Below are 15,114 nucleotides of genomic sequence, written 5' to 3'. Positions count from 1 at the left end.
TAGGATCGTTTTGTTTGATACAAATTAGTACTTTGTTTTGATTATGTCTTATATTGGATTTATGAAAATCATGAGGTCATAATTTCTTAGTAAAATTGTAAACAAGCTAAAATTATCAATGGTAGCAATTGCATTTCCTCGTGCTTATAATGCATAGGTTAACGAAAAAAAAGCAAATTAAACACTTCAAAAGATTAATTGGATTGTGTTATTCATACATGTTTGCATTCAGTTGATATAAAAATTTGAAAATACCATGAAAAAGAAACATCTTTAATCATCTTCTCATTGCTTAATCTTTTTCACCATCTTCTTTATCTCATCCTTGGATGTATCTCCACTCATAGCAATTGTGATACTTCCTTTATTACCGGTCGACATTATTTCTACAGAAACACGAAGAATACCATTATCATCCATGCTAAAGCAAACCTTAAGCTTTTCTACACCTTTAGGGGCAGCTGGAATGCCATATAGAGTAAAGGTGTCAAGAAATATATTGTCTTTGACGTATTTTTTCTCACCCTGATATTCATCACATACCACAGATACTTGGGTGCCATAGAGAGTTTCATAAACACACTCCTTGACAGTGGGTACGGGTGTGTTCCTGGGGATCACAACACCCATTATATGATCTAAACTAAGCTTGACACCAAGAGAAAGAGGGGTTACATCTGATAGCACCAAATCCCGTACCCTTTTGTTTCCATTACCACTTAAGTTTGCAGCTAACACTGCAGCACCATAAGCGACAGCTTCGTTTGCATGAATGCTTTTGCAAAGTGGCTTCCCATCAAAAAACTCTGTCAGCATTTGTTGCACTTTGGGAATCCTTGTCGATCCACCAACAACCACCACTTCATGAACATCACGCTTATGCATGTTTCCATCTCTTAAACAATTTTCCACATGCTTAATACACATGTTGAAGAAACCAGCATTAAGTTCCTCAAATTTTGCCCTGCTGAATTTTGTTGTGAAATCCATTCCATCATATAAGCAATCAATTTCAATAGGAGTTTGTGTTGTTGAAGACAAATCCCTCTTTGCTTTCTCACAAGCAATTTTCAACCTCATCATCGCCCTTGCATTCTTGCTCATGTCCTTCTTCTCTCTCTTTTTAAAGATATCAACACAATGATTCACCATCAACTGGTCAAAATTTTCTCCACCCAAATGAGTATCGCCACCCACAGCTTTAACAGTGATGGTACCGGCCTTGCTGATCTTGAGAAGAGAAACATCAAAGGTTCCTCCACCCAAATCAAATATCAACACATTCTTCTCATTAGGGCTGTTAATGTCAGCACTCTTATCTAGACCGTAGGCGATTGCCGCTGATGTCGGCTCATTAATCAAGCGCATTACATTAAGGCCTGCCAACACACCGGCATCCAAGGTCGCCTGGCGTTGCTTGTCACTAAAATATGCAGGAAGGGTTATGACCGCGTCAGTAACTGTTGTTCCTAGGAATGCTTCAGCAGCCTCTTTCAAGTTTTTTAAAATCAATGAAGATATTTCTTCTGGTGAAAACTTCTTTTCTTCCGACTCATGTTCACATACAATCATTGGCTTCCCCGCTGAAGAGGTAGGTCCCAGCAGAGCCCAGTTGGACCCGCAAGACTCACTTTGAAGAGGGACGTCTGCGCAGAAATCAACTGGATCCGCAGGACCAACCATGCTCAGAGACGTGACGTCCTTACGCGCAGTACGCAAGCTGTTCCCGCAGGAAATGCCTCCCAATGGTGAAGGACTCCGCTTGTTCCCGCAGCTTCGGATACAAGCCATCAGGGAAGGCCACCCGCGCAGCAAGGCTACACGTACAAGGCACTTAGCTCTCAATCACTCAGTGTCACCTGAAGGAATGAGCAAAGCCGGGGACAATCCCGCACAAGGGCGGGAGGGGGAATACTCCCGCCCAAATAAGCCAGTCCATACGATACGGGAAGATCTTCTGTACTGTACCTGACGAGGTATGGGCAAAAGATCTGACTAAAGATACGACAGCTTATTGACAACAGTATGGCGAGCAGCATGCTCCTGTACTGTATGTCACTATTAGCCGCTGCCTACTCACCAACTCCTGTCATACCACGTGCATAGCCGGCAGTTGGTGGAAAAGGAATAGTACACAGCAGGCCTGGTCACTATCAGCCACTGCCTACCCACCAACTACCAGCAGGGCACGTGCGTAGGCCACAGTTGGTAGAACAGGAATACTATTCAGCAGGCCACACCTCCTTGGAAACCTACCTTCGGCTATAAATACCACAAATGGTATGACCATCTCATCTTATCATATCTTATCACATTATCATCATATTATACTTGATATCTGCTCTAGCAATCTCTTAATATACTTTTATATTTAAAGAGCAATCTAGTCTGATTCTCACGCCGGAGGGTGGTCACAAGGAGGAACCCCCCCTTCTCAGTGACAAGCTCACGGTGTCTGTTTTGCAGGTTATCAGAAGAACCATCTTTGCCGGGTCTAACCCATCGTGGGAAACATCTATCTAACCCCCAGGTTACCCGTAATCTGTCGTGGGTCCGGTTAGTGTTTCTTCATTGGCGCCATCCGTGCATAAAGCTAGAACTTCATTTTTCTCCAGTTTTTTCAAACTTCTGGAAAGATGGTTAAAGAAACTCCGGTAACCACAACCCCAGCTACTGGGGGGAATACCGGCTACACAGTTTTTACAAACACTACCCCGGTTACCCAAGCCGGGGCAAGTGAAGTAAATTTTACGAACACTACCCCAGTTACCCAAGCTGGGGCAAGTGCAGTAAATAATCGCTCACTGGGATTCACCGATACCCAGTTAGAGAAACGAACAAGGCTCCCCCGCCAAACACTCGATGAAGTTAAGGCATGGGCGGAGGCACGTCAGAAGGAATTCCAAGCTGAGTTGGACGAACGCTTGCGTTCCGTCCAACAGGCTGACGAATTCGAAGAATACTTGGACGATGACTCTGAGGGATCCGACTCCGACGCGAACCCTCGCCATAGGGCAAAAGGGAAGCGTAAGGAAACAGACTCCCAACCGAGAAGGCATTTTGGAGAAGCCTTCAAACCAAAAAACACAGGTGGAAGTCTACGTGACTTCTCCAAAACATTCAGACCAAACGTTGCAAATGCGGGAACGTCCAAATTTGCAAGGGACATTGCGGAAGCAATCGCCCCAAAAAGTGCCAAACAAATGTCCAGCATAGGCACATATGATGGTATATATGACCCAGATGATCATTTGAACAGATTCATAGCTGGGGCAACCGTCAGTAGTTGGACGGAACCTACGTGGTGTTACATGTTCCAAATGACGCTTGTTGGGGCTGCTAGAGCGTGGTTCGATCGTCTACCGGTCAACCACATCTACGACTGGGCAGACTTCCAGCAGAAGTTTAGCCAACACTTCAGCCAGCAAAGAAAGTATACCGAGGAGCAATGGACAATCCTCAAATGCATTCGAGAGGAAGATGAATCTTTGCTAGACTTCATCACTCGCTTCAACTCGAAGAAGCTAAGTCTGGGCAACATTAGTGAAGATCTTGTTCGCGCTGCTTTTATTCAGGGCGCGAACGACCCAGAGCTCATCCGCACCTTAATGGGTAAGGATGGGATGCCATCCACATGGGATGCCATCATGACAGCAGCTAAACGCTTTGCGGAAACGGAGAAGCAACTGGGTAGAGATCTCCCTCAGAGCACAAACCTCTACACCCAGAAAACAAGGGAAGACAACGTCCTTACCGCCCGATTAAACAAAAAGCGAAAGCTAGGCATTTGGCAGTCAAGGGTAAACTTTGACACCTCATCCGGCTTGCAACATCGGTTAGGCGGAAGGGATAACGTACGGTCGAACCAGAACTCCAGATGGACGCCGCTCACCAAAAGCCTCACCGAGATATTCGCCACTGAGGAGCTCCCATAGCCAAAGCCTCCAATAATCCGACATCGTCACAATGCTGATCGGAGCAAATACTGTGACTTTCACAGGACAAAAGGCCACAACACCGAAGAATGCATAGACGTAAAGGACATGGTCGAAGCATTTGTCAGAGATGGGACGCTCGCGCACCTCGTGGCGCAATGAACGTTGAGCAGGCTGATGCGTGTAGAACCCCAGCTGGGGAAAACACGAATAAAAATTCCAGCTTCAATGAGGAGACTACATGCTGCGTAAAGAACGAGATCCCGAACCAGGTGCGTATCGGCTCGATGGCACTCCCATCCCAACAACATGGAAGGGAGCTCATTTACACAGTTTGCATGTAGATCAATTCCAAATTTGTAAAGAAAAGGCCAAGAGCCACTTCTAATGGAAATGATTCTCCTTAGAACATCGATGCTGATGATTTTACATTTATACTTTATGAACTATCAACACGAATATGCCGGTTTTCACCGCATAATTACGTGGAAAGTCGTTGCATGGGGAAGGCGGCAAAACCCGCATAAACCCAAAAAACGGCAAACCTTCACGCAGGTCAGTTGAAGGGGAAAAGTTCAGTCATCCCATTAAATGAAAGTGCCGGTCTATCCGCATGAATCATGATAGAGGAAACTGAACACTAACCTATTAACAACCGAGCGTCGAACGGTTAATTTATTCAACACTAATATGCCGGTTTTCACCGCATAATTACGTGGAAAGTCGTTGCATGGGGAAGGCGGCAAAACCCGCATAAACCAAAAAAACGGCAAACCTTCACGCAGGTCAGTTGAGGAGGAAAAGTTCAGTCATCCCACTAAATGAAAGTGCCGGTCTATCCGCATGAATCATGATAGAGGAAACTGAACACTAACCTATTGACAACCGCGCGTCGAACGGTTAACTTATTCAAGAGAATTTCTAACAAAAGGATGAGGAAAACCTACACGCAGGTCAGATATAGGTAAAGTTTAGCCATCCTACTGAGTGCAAGTGACGGTCCTACCCGCACAATCACGAAAGAGGAAGCAAAACTTCAACCTATTATCTACCACGTTCAAAGGTTAACTTATCCTAAACACTTAGAAATTTCAAAAAAGATGAGGAAAACCTCCACGCAGGTCAGATGGTAAAGTTTAGCCATCCTACTAAGTGCAAGTGACGGTCCTACCCGCACAATCACGAAAGAGGAAGCAAAACTTCAACCTATTATCTACCACGTTCAAAGGTTAACTTATCCTAAACACTTAGAAATTTCAAAAAAGATGAGGAAAACCTCCACGCAGGTCAGATGGTAAAGTTTAGCCATCCTACTAAGTGCAAGTGACGGTCCTACCCGCACAATCACGAAAGAGGAAGCAAAACTTCAACCTATTATCTACCACGTTCAAAGGTTAACTTATTCTAAACACTTGGAAAATTGCTAATTTAAACTAAAGTATGCAAGTCATATAACGTTTATAAAGCAAGGAATCCAGAGAAAATAGCGGTCTTACCCGCACAAAGATTTATATTTCACAATGATTCATTACAAGAATGGCCGGGTAACTACCCGCCTACAAGAAAATAAATCTATACAAGCTAAATCTATCCTAGCAGTGGGAAGGGATCTTCAGGATCAGGCTTCAGGGCCACTTCCACTTGGACCAGCACCATCAGTAGAGCGTGGCAGTTCAAGGAAAGCTTTAAGGATAGCTAGCCCATCATCAGCAGCAGCAACTTCGTTCACCTTCTCCACCACCGGATGCGGGAAGGCGGCGTACTGATTCACTGCTTGGTTATAAACAGCTTCAGTATCAACATCAAATAAAGGGAAGTTGGAAGGCGGGATGCCTTTCTCAACGAACCCTAGACCAAGCAGGAAACCGGCCTTTTCCCCATCCTCGTGAGAAGCGTTGAGGGCTGCGCTCATAGCATCGTCATAAGACGTCTCAGTGAAGACTCGATGCACAACCTACAAAAGAAAATTTACAAGTATCAGAACCTTTTCTATTTACAAAGAAAAGCGTAAAGACATGAAAAGCTTACCTGAGACAACGCTTCTTGAAGAAGCCATTCCTTGGCAACCAGAGCTTCTTTGAGGGCAGCTTGAGCTTCGTTACGGGCGCGTTCGGCTTCACTCTTGTTGAGGTTGGCAAGCAACACATCTTTAGCCGCAGCCTCTTCGACGCCCTTTAGCTTACGCTCGGTATGGTCAAGCACCCCCCTCTGGTCCAGGATTTCTTGAAGCTTCTTAGCGTCCTCCATCGCCAAGGCATCATGAGCCTGCTGGAGAGCCTCTAATTTGGCTTTAAGCTCTTCATTCTCCAGGCGTAGAGGCTCAGCAACAGCTTCAGCCTTGGTGGCCCTTTCAGTTGCGTTCCTAGCAGTCTCCTTAGCCAGCCGAAGCTGTTCATTAACAGCTTGGGCAGCCTTGGAGCGAGCCTCGAGACGGGCCTGAACCTCAACTTCAAGGGCCTTGAACGCCTTCTCCTTCTCCGCCGCCGCGGCGGAAAGCCTCCTATTCTCCTCCCGGACAGCCCGCGCCTGAGCTACTTCCTGAAGGCGAGCTGCTTTTAACTTGTCGTTTTCACGACAAAGCAGCTCGACGCGCGGCTGCATCCGGGCCAGGAGAACCCGAAGCTCATTGCTTAGCCTACCCTCCTGGTAGCTAGCCATGGCTTCCCCCAACGCACCACTAGGAGCAGCGTGACGAGCCCACTCCACGCACTCCACAGGGGTGCGAAGGGTTGTTCCTCGGCGAATGTTCCTTCGTGGAACATACACTTCATTGGAATCCGACACTGCAAAAAATAAAGAGCAATTAGGAAAAGATGATTGAAAAATATAAAATAGGCCAAAAGAACCCTACTCACCTGTAGGGTCAATAACAGGCCGATAGCCGCCGAACCCATCACCTGAACCCAAGGGAAATCCATCCAAGAGGTCAGGCAGATGGGAAGGTAGCAGAGTTTGGCGATACGCCCCATGCATACCTGAAGGATCGGCCGTCGTTGCCGATGACGGAGGAGGCATGGTAGCGGCCGCCGCGGTCGCCGCTGCGGAATCCGCAGCAATAGTAACCGCCGGCTCGGTGAAAGATGCTGTAAAAATAGCACTCACAGCCGGCGGTGACGTCATCACAGCTGGAACAGTCGGCTCAAAGGAGTGAGCAACTGAACCAGCGGAAGCAGGCGCAGGCGCCTGGGTCGTCGCCTCAGGTAGGCTGACCAAGCCTACCGTCATTGGCGGAGAGGTACTCCTCTGCGCTCCACCTTGGAATGCGTCAACATTCACGCCTGCGTAAAGAAGATAAGTGTTAATGATGTTAAGCTATGAAGTTAAAAGAAAGGAAGTTTGTACTTACGGGTTTTCTTGAGCCTAAAGGTACGGAGAGGCGGGGACGAACCCGATGGAGCCGGCCTCTTTGCGCCGCTCACCGTCGTCTTCCTGGGCTCTCCCGAAGTGACAATCGCAGCCTCCGGAGCGGTGGTCTTATCACCACCGGGATTCCCCGCCACCTCTTCGCTCTCGGTCTCCGAATCAGACCGAGGCACTGGATCGGCAGTGGAGGCCACCTTCTCCTTCCCCTTCCCGCCGGCAGCCTTCTTCTTCCGCACCAACGGAGGACCATCTGCGGATTCCTCATCAGAACATACGATTAGAGGAATTCCAGCGAAGGTTTCAACATTGAGGGGTCGAGGGTTGTATAGTGCCTTACCTGGCCGCCTGGCGCTCAGGATCTCGTGGCCTAGCGGGTAGACCTCCACGAACCGATCCGCCGTTTGTTCTAGGATGGGCAACTCGTTCTCGTCTAGAGCGCGAGTACCCATCCGAGCGGGACCGTCAGCCTCCCGCGGGTTCAGGAGCGACTGCAAGTCGTTCCCCTCTGAAATAAACAGGAAAGAAGTTAGAAGAAATTCAAAATCAACAAAAAGAAACAAAGCATACCGTAAGGAACAGAGTTCGAACCGTATTCAAGGACGATTGGGATCTTTTTCGCATCCGCCTCCTTCCACACCCGGCTCATCCCCAGCATCACCATCCCTGACTCCGCAAACCGGTAAACCGGAGATTGGACCCGGGATATCTTCGAAAACCATTCCGCCTCCTCGTAGTTGGAGGCGTGAAGGCTGGGAAGTGCTTGCCCGTTCTTGAATTTCATGGCAAGTGGGATGGCGCGAGCGGAGATGTAGAAGAACTCCCGCTTCCACGAGCGAAGACTGCGCTCGGTTGCGCAGATTTTCAAACCCTTAATCCGGGTTATCAATGTATACCACCCCTGGATGCACCTCCAAGTGTAGAAGGTCATCAGGCGGTCAACATAGGGCTCAATGCCCAGAATCCGGCACACCCACTCGAAGTGCCGAATCTTGGGAATCGCCATCGGGTGCACCTCGGTCAGGTGCACACCGTGCCTCTCTAGGACACGGTAAACAAACTTTGTCAATGGGAACCTAAGATTCCCATAAACAAAGAATGCATCATATACCCCGATCTTGCCTCTGGGGGCATCGTACACCGTCTGATGGGGTTCAGGAAACTCAGGCTCGAGAGACTCGAGCATGAACTTCCTGACGACGTATTGGTACAGATCGACAGGCAGAGCACACTGGCACTCGCCAGCAGTACTCTTGTCATCGGCTGTAGATTCGAGATCACGAGACATCTTGCAAAAGAAAGAAGAAAACGATTTCAAGAGAATGCTCGACTGAAAGATGAGTATTCGCCGGAAATCGTTCTAAAGATGAAGAGTGAAAGTGTGGATTACAAAGAACCCTCTCCCCCTTTATATACTAATCGCAATTAATGCGATGCATTTAATGCGGAAGAGAGAGAAATCGAAGGTGCAATGAAACTATGACACGTGGCAAAAAGCAAGCTGGCAACAGCTGTTGAAAGGACGCGTACCATTAATTTCGCGGCCACGCGCCCGAAAAATCGCGCCCACGCGCCTGAAAAAGCGTCTGTGATGACCAGGTAGTGTCACGTCACCATAACTTCCTGCACGTCCTGACACAGTCAGAAGAAACCGTCGCACGACGTTTCAGACGTTTGGACTGTTCTTATCCTTTCACCAACTCTTCGAATTTCAAAATTCAAAAAGATTCAAAAGTAAGCGGGAAAATACCCCTTACCTTGGCAACCAAGTAACCGTAAGACGGATGCGGGTACAGTGTTAAGGCAAAACCCTTCACATACCTAGCACCCGCAGGGAATTGAAGCCAAGTATACCTCGGCAACCAAGTAACTATAAGACGGGTGCGGGTACAGTGTTAAGGCAAAACCCTTCACATACCTAGCACCCGCAGGGAATTGACACCAGGAATACCTTGGAAGTAAAGTAACCGTAAGACGAGCGCGGGTACAGTGTTAAGGCAAAACCCTTCACATACCTAGCGCTCCACTAAGAATTGAAACCAAGAAGGATCTTCTGGGCAATGCTTGCGGAAACGGAAATAACATCCCCGCATAGCGGGAACGTCGAGAACTACGTTGTTTGAAGCTCCAGGATGGAATTGGTGGTTTTAACATAATTGATCACTATGTTCAAAACTACCAAAACCTCATGGAGAATCCACACAAGTGGGACTCAACGCTCCTGACTTGCGAGGAGGTTACAGACCTACCCGCATCATACCCAAAGATCAAGCAGGAAACTCGGGAATTTCTGCAAGTGACAAGGACTTCCGCGGGAAGAATCCCCATGGAAAACCTTAAAAAACCCTTTCCAAAACCCTTTGCTTAAGTCCAAAAGTTCACCTCACTTTATTAAACACTCATGAGAAGAACATTGGACTGGGGGGACTTGAAGAGGTAGGTCCCAGCAGAGCCCAGTTGGACCCGCAAGACTCACCTTGAAGAGGGACGTCTGCGCAGAAACCAACTGGATCCGCAGGACCAACCATGCTCAGAGACGTGACGTCCTTACGCGCAGTACGCAAACTGTTCCCGCAGGAAATGCCTCCCAATGGTGAAGGACTCCGCCTGTTCCCGCAGCTTCGGATACAAGCCATCAGGGAAGGCCACCCGCGCAGCAAGGCTACACGCACAAGGCACTTAGCTCTCAATCACTCAGTGTCACCTGAAGGAATGAGCAAAGCCGGGGACAATCCCGCACCCCCTCCCGCCCAAATAAGCCAGTCCGTACGATACGGGAAGATCTTCTGTACTGTACCTGACGAGGTATGGGCAAAAGATCTGACTAAAGATACGACAGCTTATTGACAACAGTATGGCGAGCAGCATGCTCCTGTACTGTATGTCACTATTAGCCGCTGCCTACTCACCAACTCCTGTCATACCACGTGCATAGCCGGCAGTTGGTGGAAAAGGAATAGTACACAGCAGGCCTGGTCACTATCAGCCGCTGCCTACCCACCAACTAACAGCAGGGCACGTGCGTAGGCCACAGTTGGTAGAACAGGAATACTATTCAGCAGGCCACACCTCATTGGAAACCTACCTTCGGCTATAAATACCACAAATGGTATGACCATCTCATCTTATCATATCTTATCACATTATCATCATATTATACCTGATATCTGCTCTAGCAATCTCTTAATATACTTTTATATTTAAAGAGTAATCTAGTCTGATTCTCACGCCGGAGGGTGGTCACAAGGAGGAACCCCCCCCCCTTCTCAGTGACAAGCTCACGGTGTCTGTTTTGCAGGTTATCAGAAGAACCATCTTTGCCGGGTCTAACCCCTCGTGGGAAACATCTATCTAACCCCCAGGTTACCCGTAATCTGTCGTGGGTCCGGTTAGTGTTTCTTCACCCGCAGACCCTTCAATCACCTTAAAATGTCTGGTTTCAATATCTTTTCTCACTACGCCATCATTGAATTTGGCTCCCATTAAGCATTTAAAATCTGCAAATTTTTATTTAAAAATAACATAGAACATAAAAGATGATCAAATGAATTTATGATTTGATAAAAAACCAACATACCAAAAACAGTGTTTTTAGGATTTCTGGTGCTTTGATTTTTTGCAGCCTCGCCTACTAGAAGTTGCGCTTCATCCCAAGCAACACATGAAGGAGTGATTCTGTTACCTTGTAGATTAGGAATGATCTCAACACGGTTGTGCTCATCAAACCAGGCTGCCACACATGAATATGTTGTTCCAAGATCAATACCGATTGCAGTTCTCCTGGTCATCTTCATACACACGTACAAGAATATGTTATTTAGTCATCTTAATAAATCAACAAGAATGAATAATTGTTCCATTTAGGTTTTAAAATTGTATGTGAATAATAAGTTTTCAAGTGGTACCTTAACTATATGCAGACGAACAACTGAATCAACACGGTGGTTTATCAAACTAAATTTGAAGCAAAACGATGATGAAATAGGGAGGGGATATTAAATATATTAGAATTAGATACGGGGGTTTGATGCTGTTGCCAAAGGAAGGAAACTATATCAAGAATGCTTTTGGATATATAACACGAACGAGATTTACTCGGTTGAGTAATCCCATCCCAAACTTTATATACATTGATGATTCGTATCCCTAAAATTTTATTTTTAATCAAATTGCAATATTCAACTAATTGTTTATATATTGATTTTTTATTGTAATAAAACTACCGTAAATGTATGATTGATTGCTTGGTTTCTATCTAATCTTGTTGGATTACGTCATGTTATTTTAATATTTGTTATTATATTGTTTTGGTCACGGTTAACCAACCCATAACTGATCCGTTATGACCTTTAAAACCGATTAACAGAAACCACCAAAATGAATCGCTTATGGTTGTAGTTATCTATTAACCGACACAACGGTTATGGTTATGGATTTGACCCAAAACCGCTCCAAACCGACCCATGCACACCTCTACAAATCACTATGAAGAAAGCATTATAAACATCTACCAAATACAAACCTCACTAGCACTTTGTAGCAACAACATTGGATGATGATGACTAAATGCAAGTTAAAGAAGAAGACCAAAATAATGTTGTAAAGGCAACAAAGCATGATTCGAAGGATAGAAGACTAAGGTCAATTGGACAAAACCCCGAGAAGTAGCTCTAGCTAAATCATGGTGTCATTGCTTCGAAGACAACATAGTCAGAAGACTAAGGTCGTTAAACATTAAACTTTACTTATGGGCGGCGCTCGAAATGTCCATCAATATCGTTCAAAATGGGAGGCAATGAGGCCTAAAATGACCGAGTTCAATGGATTTTGGTGTCAAGTGGTAAATTTATTTTACAATTTAATATATATATATATATATATATATATATATATAGTGTGGTGCTATATTTTAAGATGTATTTTATTTATAATATATAGGAGCGTTTATGAGAAAGCGGATGCGCCGATCTTTATGTGATGAAGAAGGCGTTAAAGGATTACCAATTCCGATATCAAGTGGTGGAACTTCAACTTAAAAATTTTTTTTTTTAGGGGAGGGGGGGTTCCAATGGAGGAACAAAAAGTTTTAATTTGTTGATCGTACATAAATATTTATATTTGTTACCGTACACGATAAATTTTTTTCTTAGAAGAAATAAAAAATGGCTTCAAATAACATATCATGAAATTATTATAAATAATTTTATTTTAAAAAAATATCATTTGAATAAAAAAATCTTTATCATAAGTACATTATTGTATTAGTGAAATAAAGAAAATAATAATAAAGTTAAAAGTAAAAATAGAGTATCATACTATGTTTATAACAAAATGAAAACAATAGCTTCACAAGAAGGATTTGAAAAAACTGAGTGTATGGATTAGAGTAGGTGTTAGGTTGTACTAGTTTCAATTCTTAACTATTAAATAAGAGAATAAAATAGTAAGAAGTTAAAAGCAATTATCACTATGCTTTATCCTCTTCCTCCCACTTCAAGTTACACAATAACCACCGCCTCTGTCGGTTGTGGCCAGAAAAACAAATAATGATCTTACTCCATTTTTCTACCCTTGCTTCAACCATACTACCGATAAGAGCCTAAAATTAGAAGTTCTAAGCCTTAAATCACGGGGTCATGACCCCTCCCCGCCCTTAATATGGTCCACCCTTGTCGATATCCAAACGGTTATAATCACGTTGACTCATGGGACATTGTAAAAAGACACGCTAAATGGGTCTTGGCTCCTTTGACAGGTGAAAAGTCGGGTAGTAATTTCGAGGATAGAACAAGGTCGTCATAATCTAGGAGCTTCTCCGAACCTCAAGAAAACCCAACCAACAAGGCCACGCCAAAAAGGCAAGATACCCACTTAGTCAAGCTCAATGTTAATCAGAGTTAAAGGAGTATATGCCAAACTAAAAAAGAAGCAATGAGAGGACACCATCATGTTCTTGGGGAAAAAAAGGCAATGAAAACGGTTGTGTGTGATCAAGAGTTGAAGACGTCTACTTGGGCACGACCATTTGGCCGGTGCTATGTTAAAGGTGACTTTAGTCCAAAAACGCAAAATATGGGAGAAATATGGTTGACATGTGTAGCAATCTGAACTTTTCGTTTGTTCTATCGATAGCCATTACCCGACCCCTTTCTATGTTAGGGTAATTTAATCAATAAATTAACGCATTTATCGAATTATTATGTTTTTTTCATATTTATTTAAATTTCTATTATGACTTTGAATTATATACAAAACCCACCCTAAACTTAGTTTTAAATCTTATTGTATCCATGCATGAAGTGCAGGGACTAAATTGCAATTTAAACTAAATAATATATATCATCTCCTGATCCAAACCCGTATCCTGTTCCAAACCCATATTTGGATCAAAATATGTGACCCGTTTGATTCCTTGTTCCTTAATATTCATATTATAGTCAAAATTGATTCTCCAAATCGTTTAGATTGCCTAAAACGAACTACACCGACAAGTTAATTAGAGAATGAGATTTGAAATTGATTTTGTTGTTAAAAAACGTTGAATGATTTGGCCGAGTGTAAATGTTAGGGTTCATATGAGTTGAGGATGATCTGGGTTTGTGTATTTAAATTTCTCGTTCAAACTATTAACTGAGTTAGACACCGCCCAGTTGGTTGGTACATATGGTGTTGGTTCATGTGGACGGCTGGAGGCGCGGGTTCAAGCCCTCCGGTCCGTTTTTTTTTTTGTATTTTATTTTATTTTATTTATGTTTTAATTAATAAAATCTAATATAATTAATATAAAAGGGTAATTAAATATATTTATGAAAAATTGGCACTTCAAGATTGACGTTTTCTGTTTCTTTTTGTTAAAACTATATATATATATGTGTGTGTGTGTGTGTGTGTGTGTGTGTTAATAGAAACCCGCGCGATGCGGCGGGGGCGACAATATACAACGCGATAGTCTTTTCTATTAGTTTCTCAATTATCTCGTAATATATTGTATACAATTTTACGTATATTGTATGTCATTTTTTAGCATAGAACTATTACTAAAGGCATATTAAGCAAAAATCTAACTGCATTAAGGTTGCAATAACTTCATTACAAAGCAACAATAGCCTAACACAATAACTTCATTACAAAGCTTCATTGCAAATACACACCTAAAGAAAAAAGAATAATATATATCATCTCCTGATCCAAACCCGTATTTGGATCAAAATCCGTGACTCGTTTGATTCCATGTTCCTTAATATTCCTATTATAGTCAAAATTGATTCTCGAAATCGTTTAGATTGCCTAAAACGAACTACACCGACATGTTAATTAGAGAATGAGATTATAAATTGATTTTTTTATTCAAAATTCGTCATCGTCTTATACCGACTTAATATTATACCATCTAGACTCCATATTAATTCAAATAAACTCGTGCAAACGTTCCTGCAAGCCTCGCGAATCTAAACCCTAAAGTAATTGCATTATATTATCTTGTTGCTAGCATTTCAAGTTTGTTTTTGAGTCGGCCCTGTTTCAATCCATTAGACCATCAATTCATAAATGTTTAAGGTAAATGTAATATGATTATGGTTCGTCTTTAACTCATTATCATTATCCATATGATGATTTGTCCAAACGTTGAATGATTTGGCCGATTGTAAATGATAGGGTTCATATGAGTTAAGGATGATCTGGGTTTGTGTATTTAGATTCCTGGTTCAAACTATTAACTAAGTTAGACACCAGCCCAGTTCGTTGGTACATATGGTGTTGGTTCATGTGTGAATGTAACTAATCCATTGATCTTAGATTTGGATGGTGGAGATTAATT

The 15,114-nt window shown here is 43.6% G+C and overlaps 1 protein-coding gene across 1 annotated transcript; it reads right to left on the bottom strand.

Annotated features, from left to right (window-relative positions):
* Positions 1-285: 285 nt before the first annotated feature.
* LOC143635579 (heat shock cognate 70 kDa protein-like) lies at positions 286-11,083 on the bottom strand. Its single transcript, XM_077103374.1, has 4 exons — positions 10,873-11,083; positions 10,708-10,792; positions 7,719-7,723; positions 286-1,583 (listed from the first exon to the last, which is right to left on the bottom strand). Exons 1-4 carry the CDS (start codon positions 11,081-11,083, stop codon positions 286-288), a joined length of 1,599 nt encoding a protein of 532 aa, XP_076959489.1.
* Between the last annotated feature and the right edge of the window lie 4,031 nt (positions 11,084-15,114).

This window comes from Bidens hawaiensis, unplaced genomic scaffold (assembly GCF_021521415.1).
Source record: "Bidens hawaiensis isolate Kalapana, Puna unplaced genomic scaffold, B.hawaiensis_p1.1 tig00007607_1, whole genome shotgun sequence".
Lineage (NCBI taxonomy): Eukaryota > Viridiplantae > Streptophyta > Magnoliopsida > Asterales > Asteraceae > Bidens > Bidens hawaiensis.
The sequence above is the reverse complement of the archived record's forward strand: the minus strand, read 5'-3'. Positions and strand labels throughout refer to the sequence as shown.

Bases quoted from the DNA above. Each gene is read 5' to 3' on its own strand.
- LOC143635579 (XM_077103374.1), bottom strand. From the start codon at position 11,083: ATGACCAGGAGAACTGCAATCGGTATTGATCTTGGAACAACATATTCA. The intron at 10,793-10,872 runs GTATGTTGGTTT...AAAAATTTGCAG, and splicing joins TCCTAAAAACACTGTTTTTG to ATTTTAAATGCTTAATGGGA.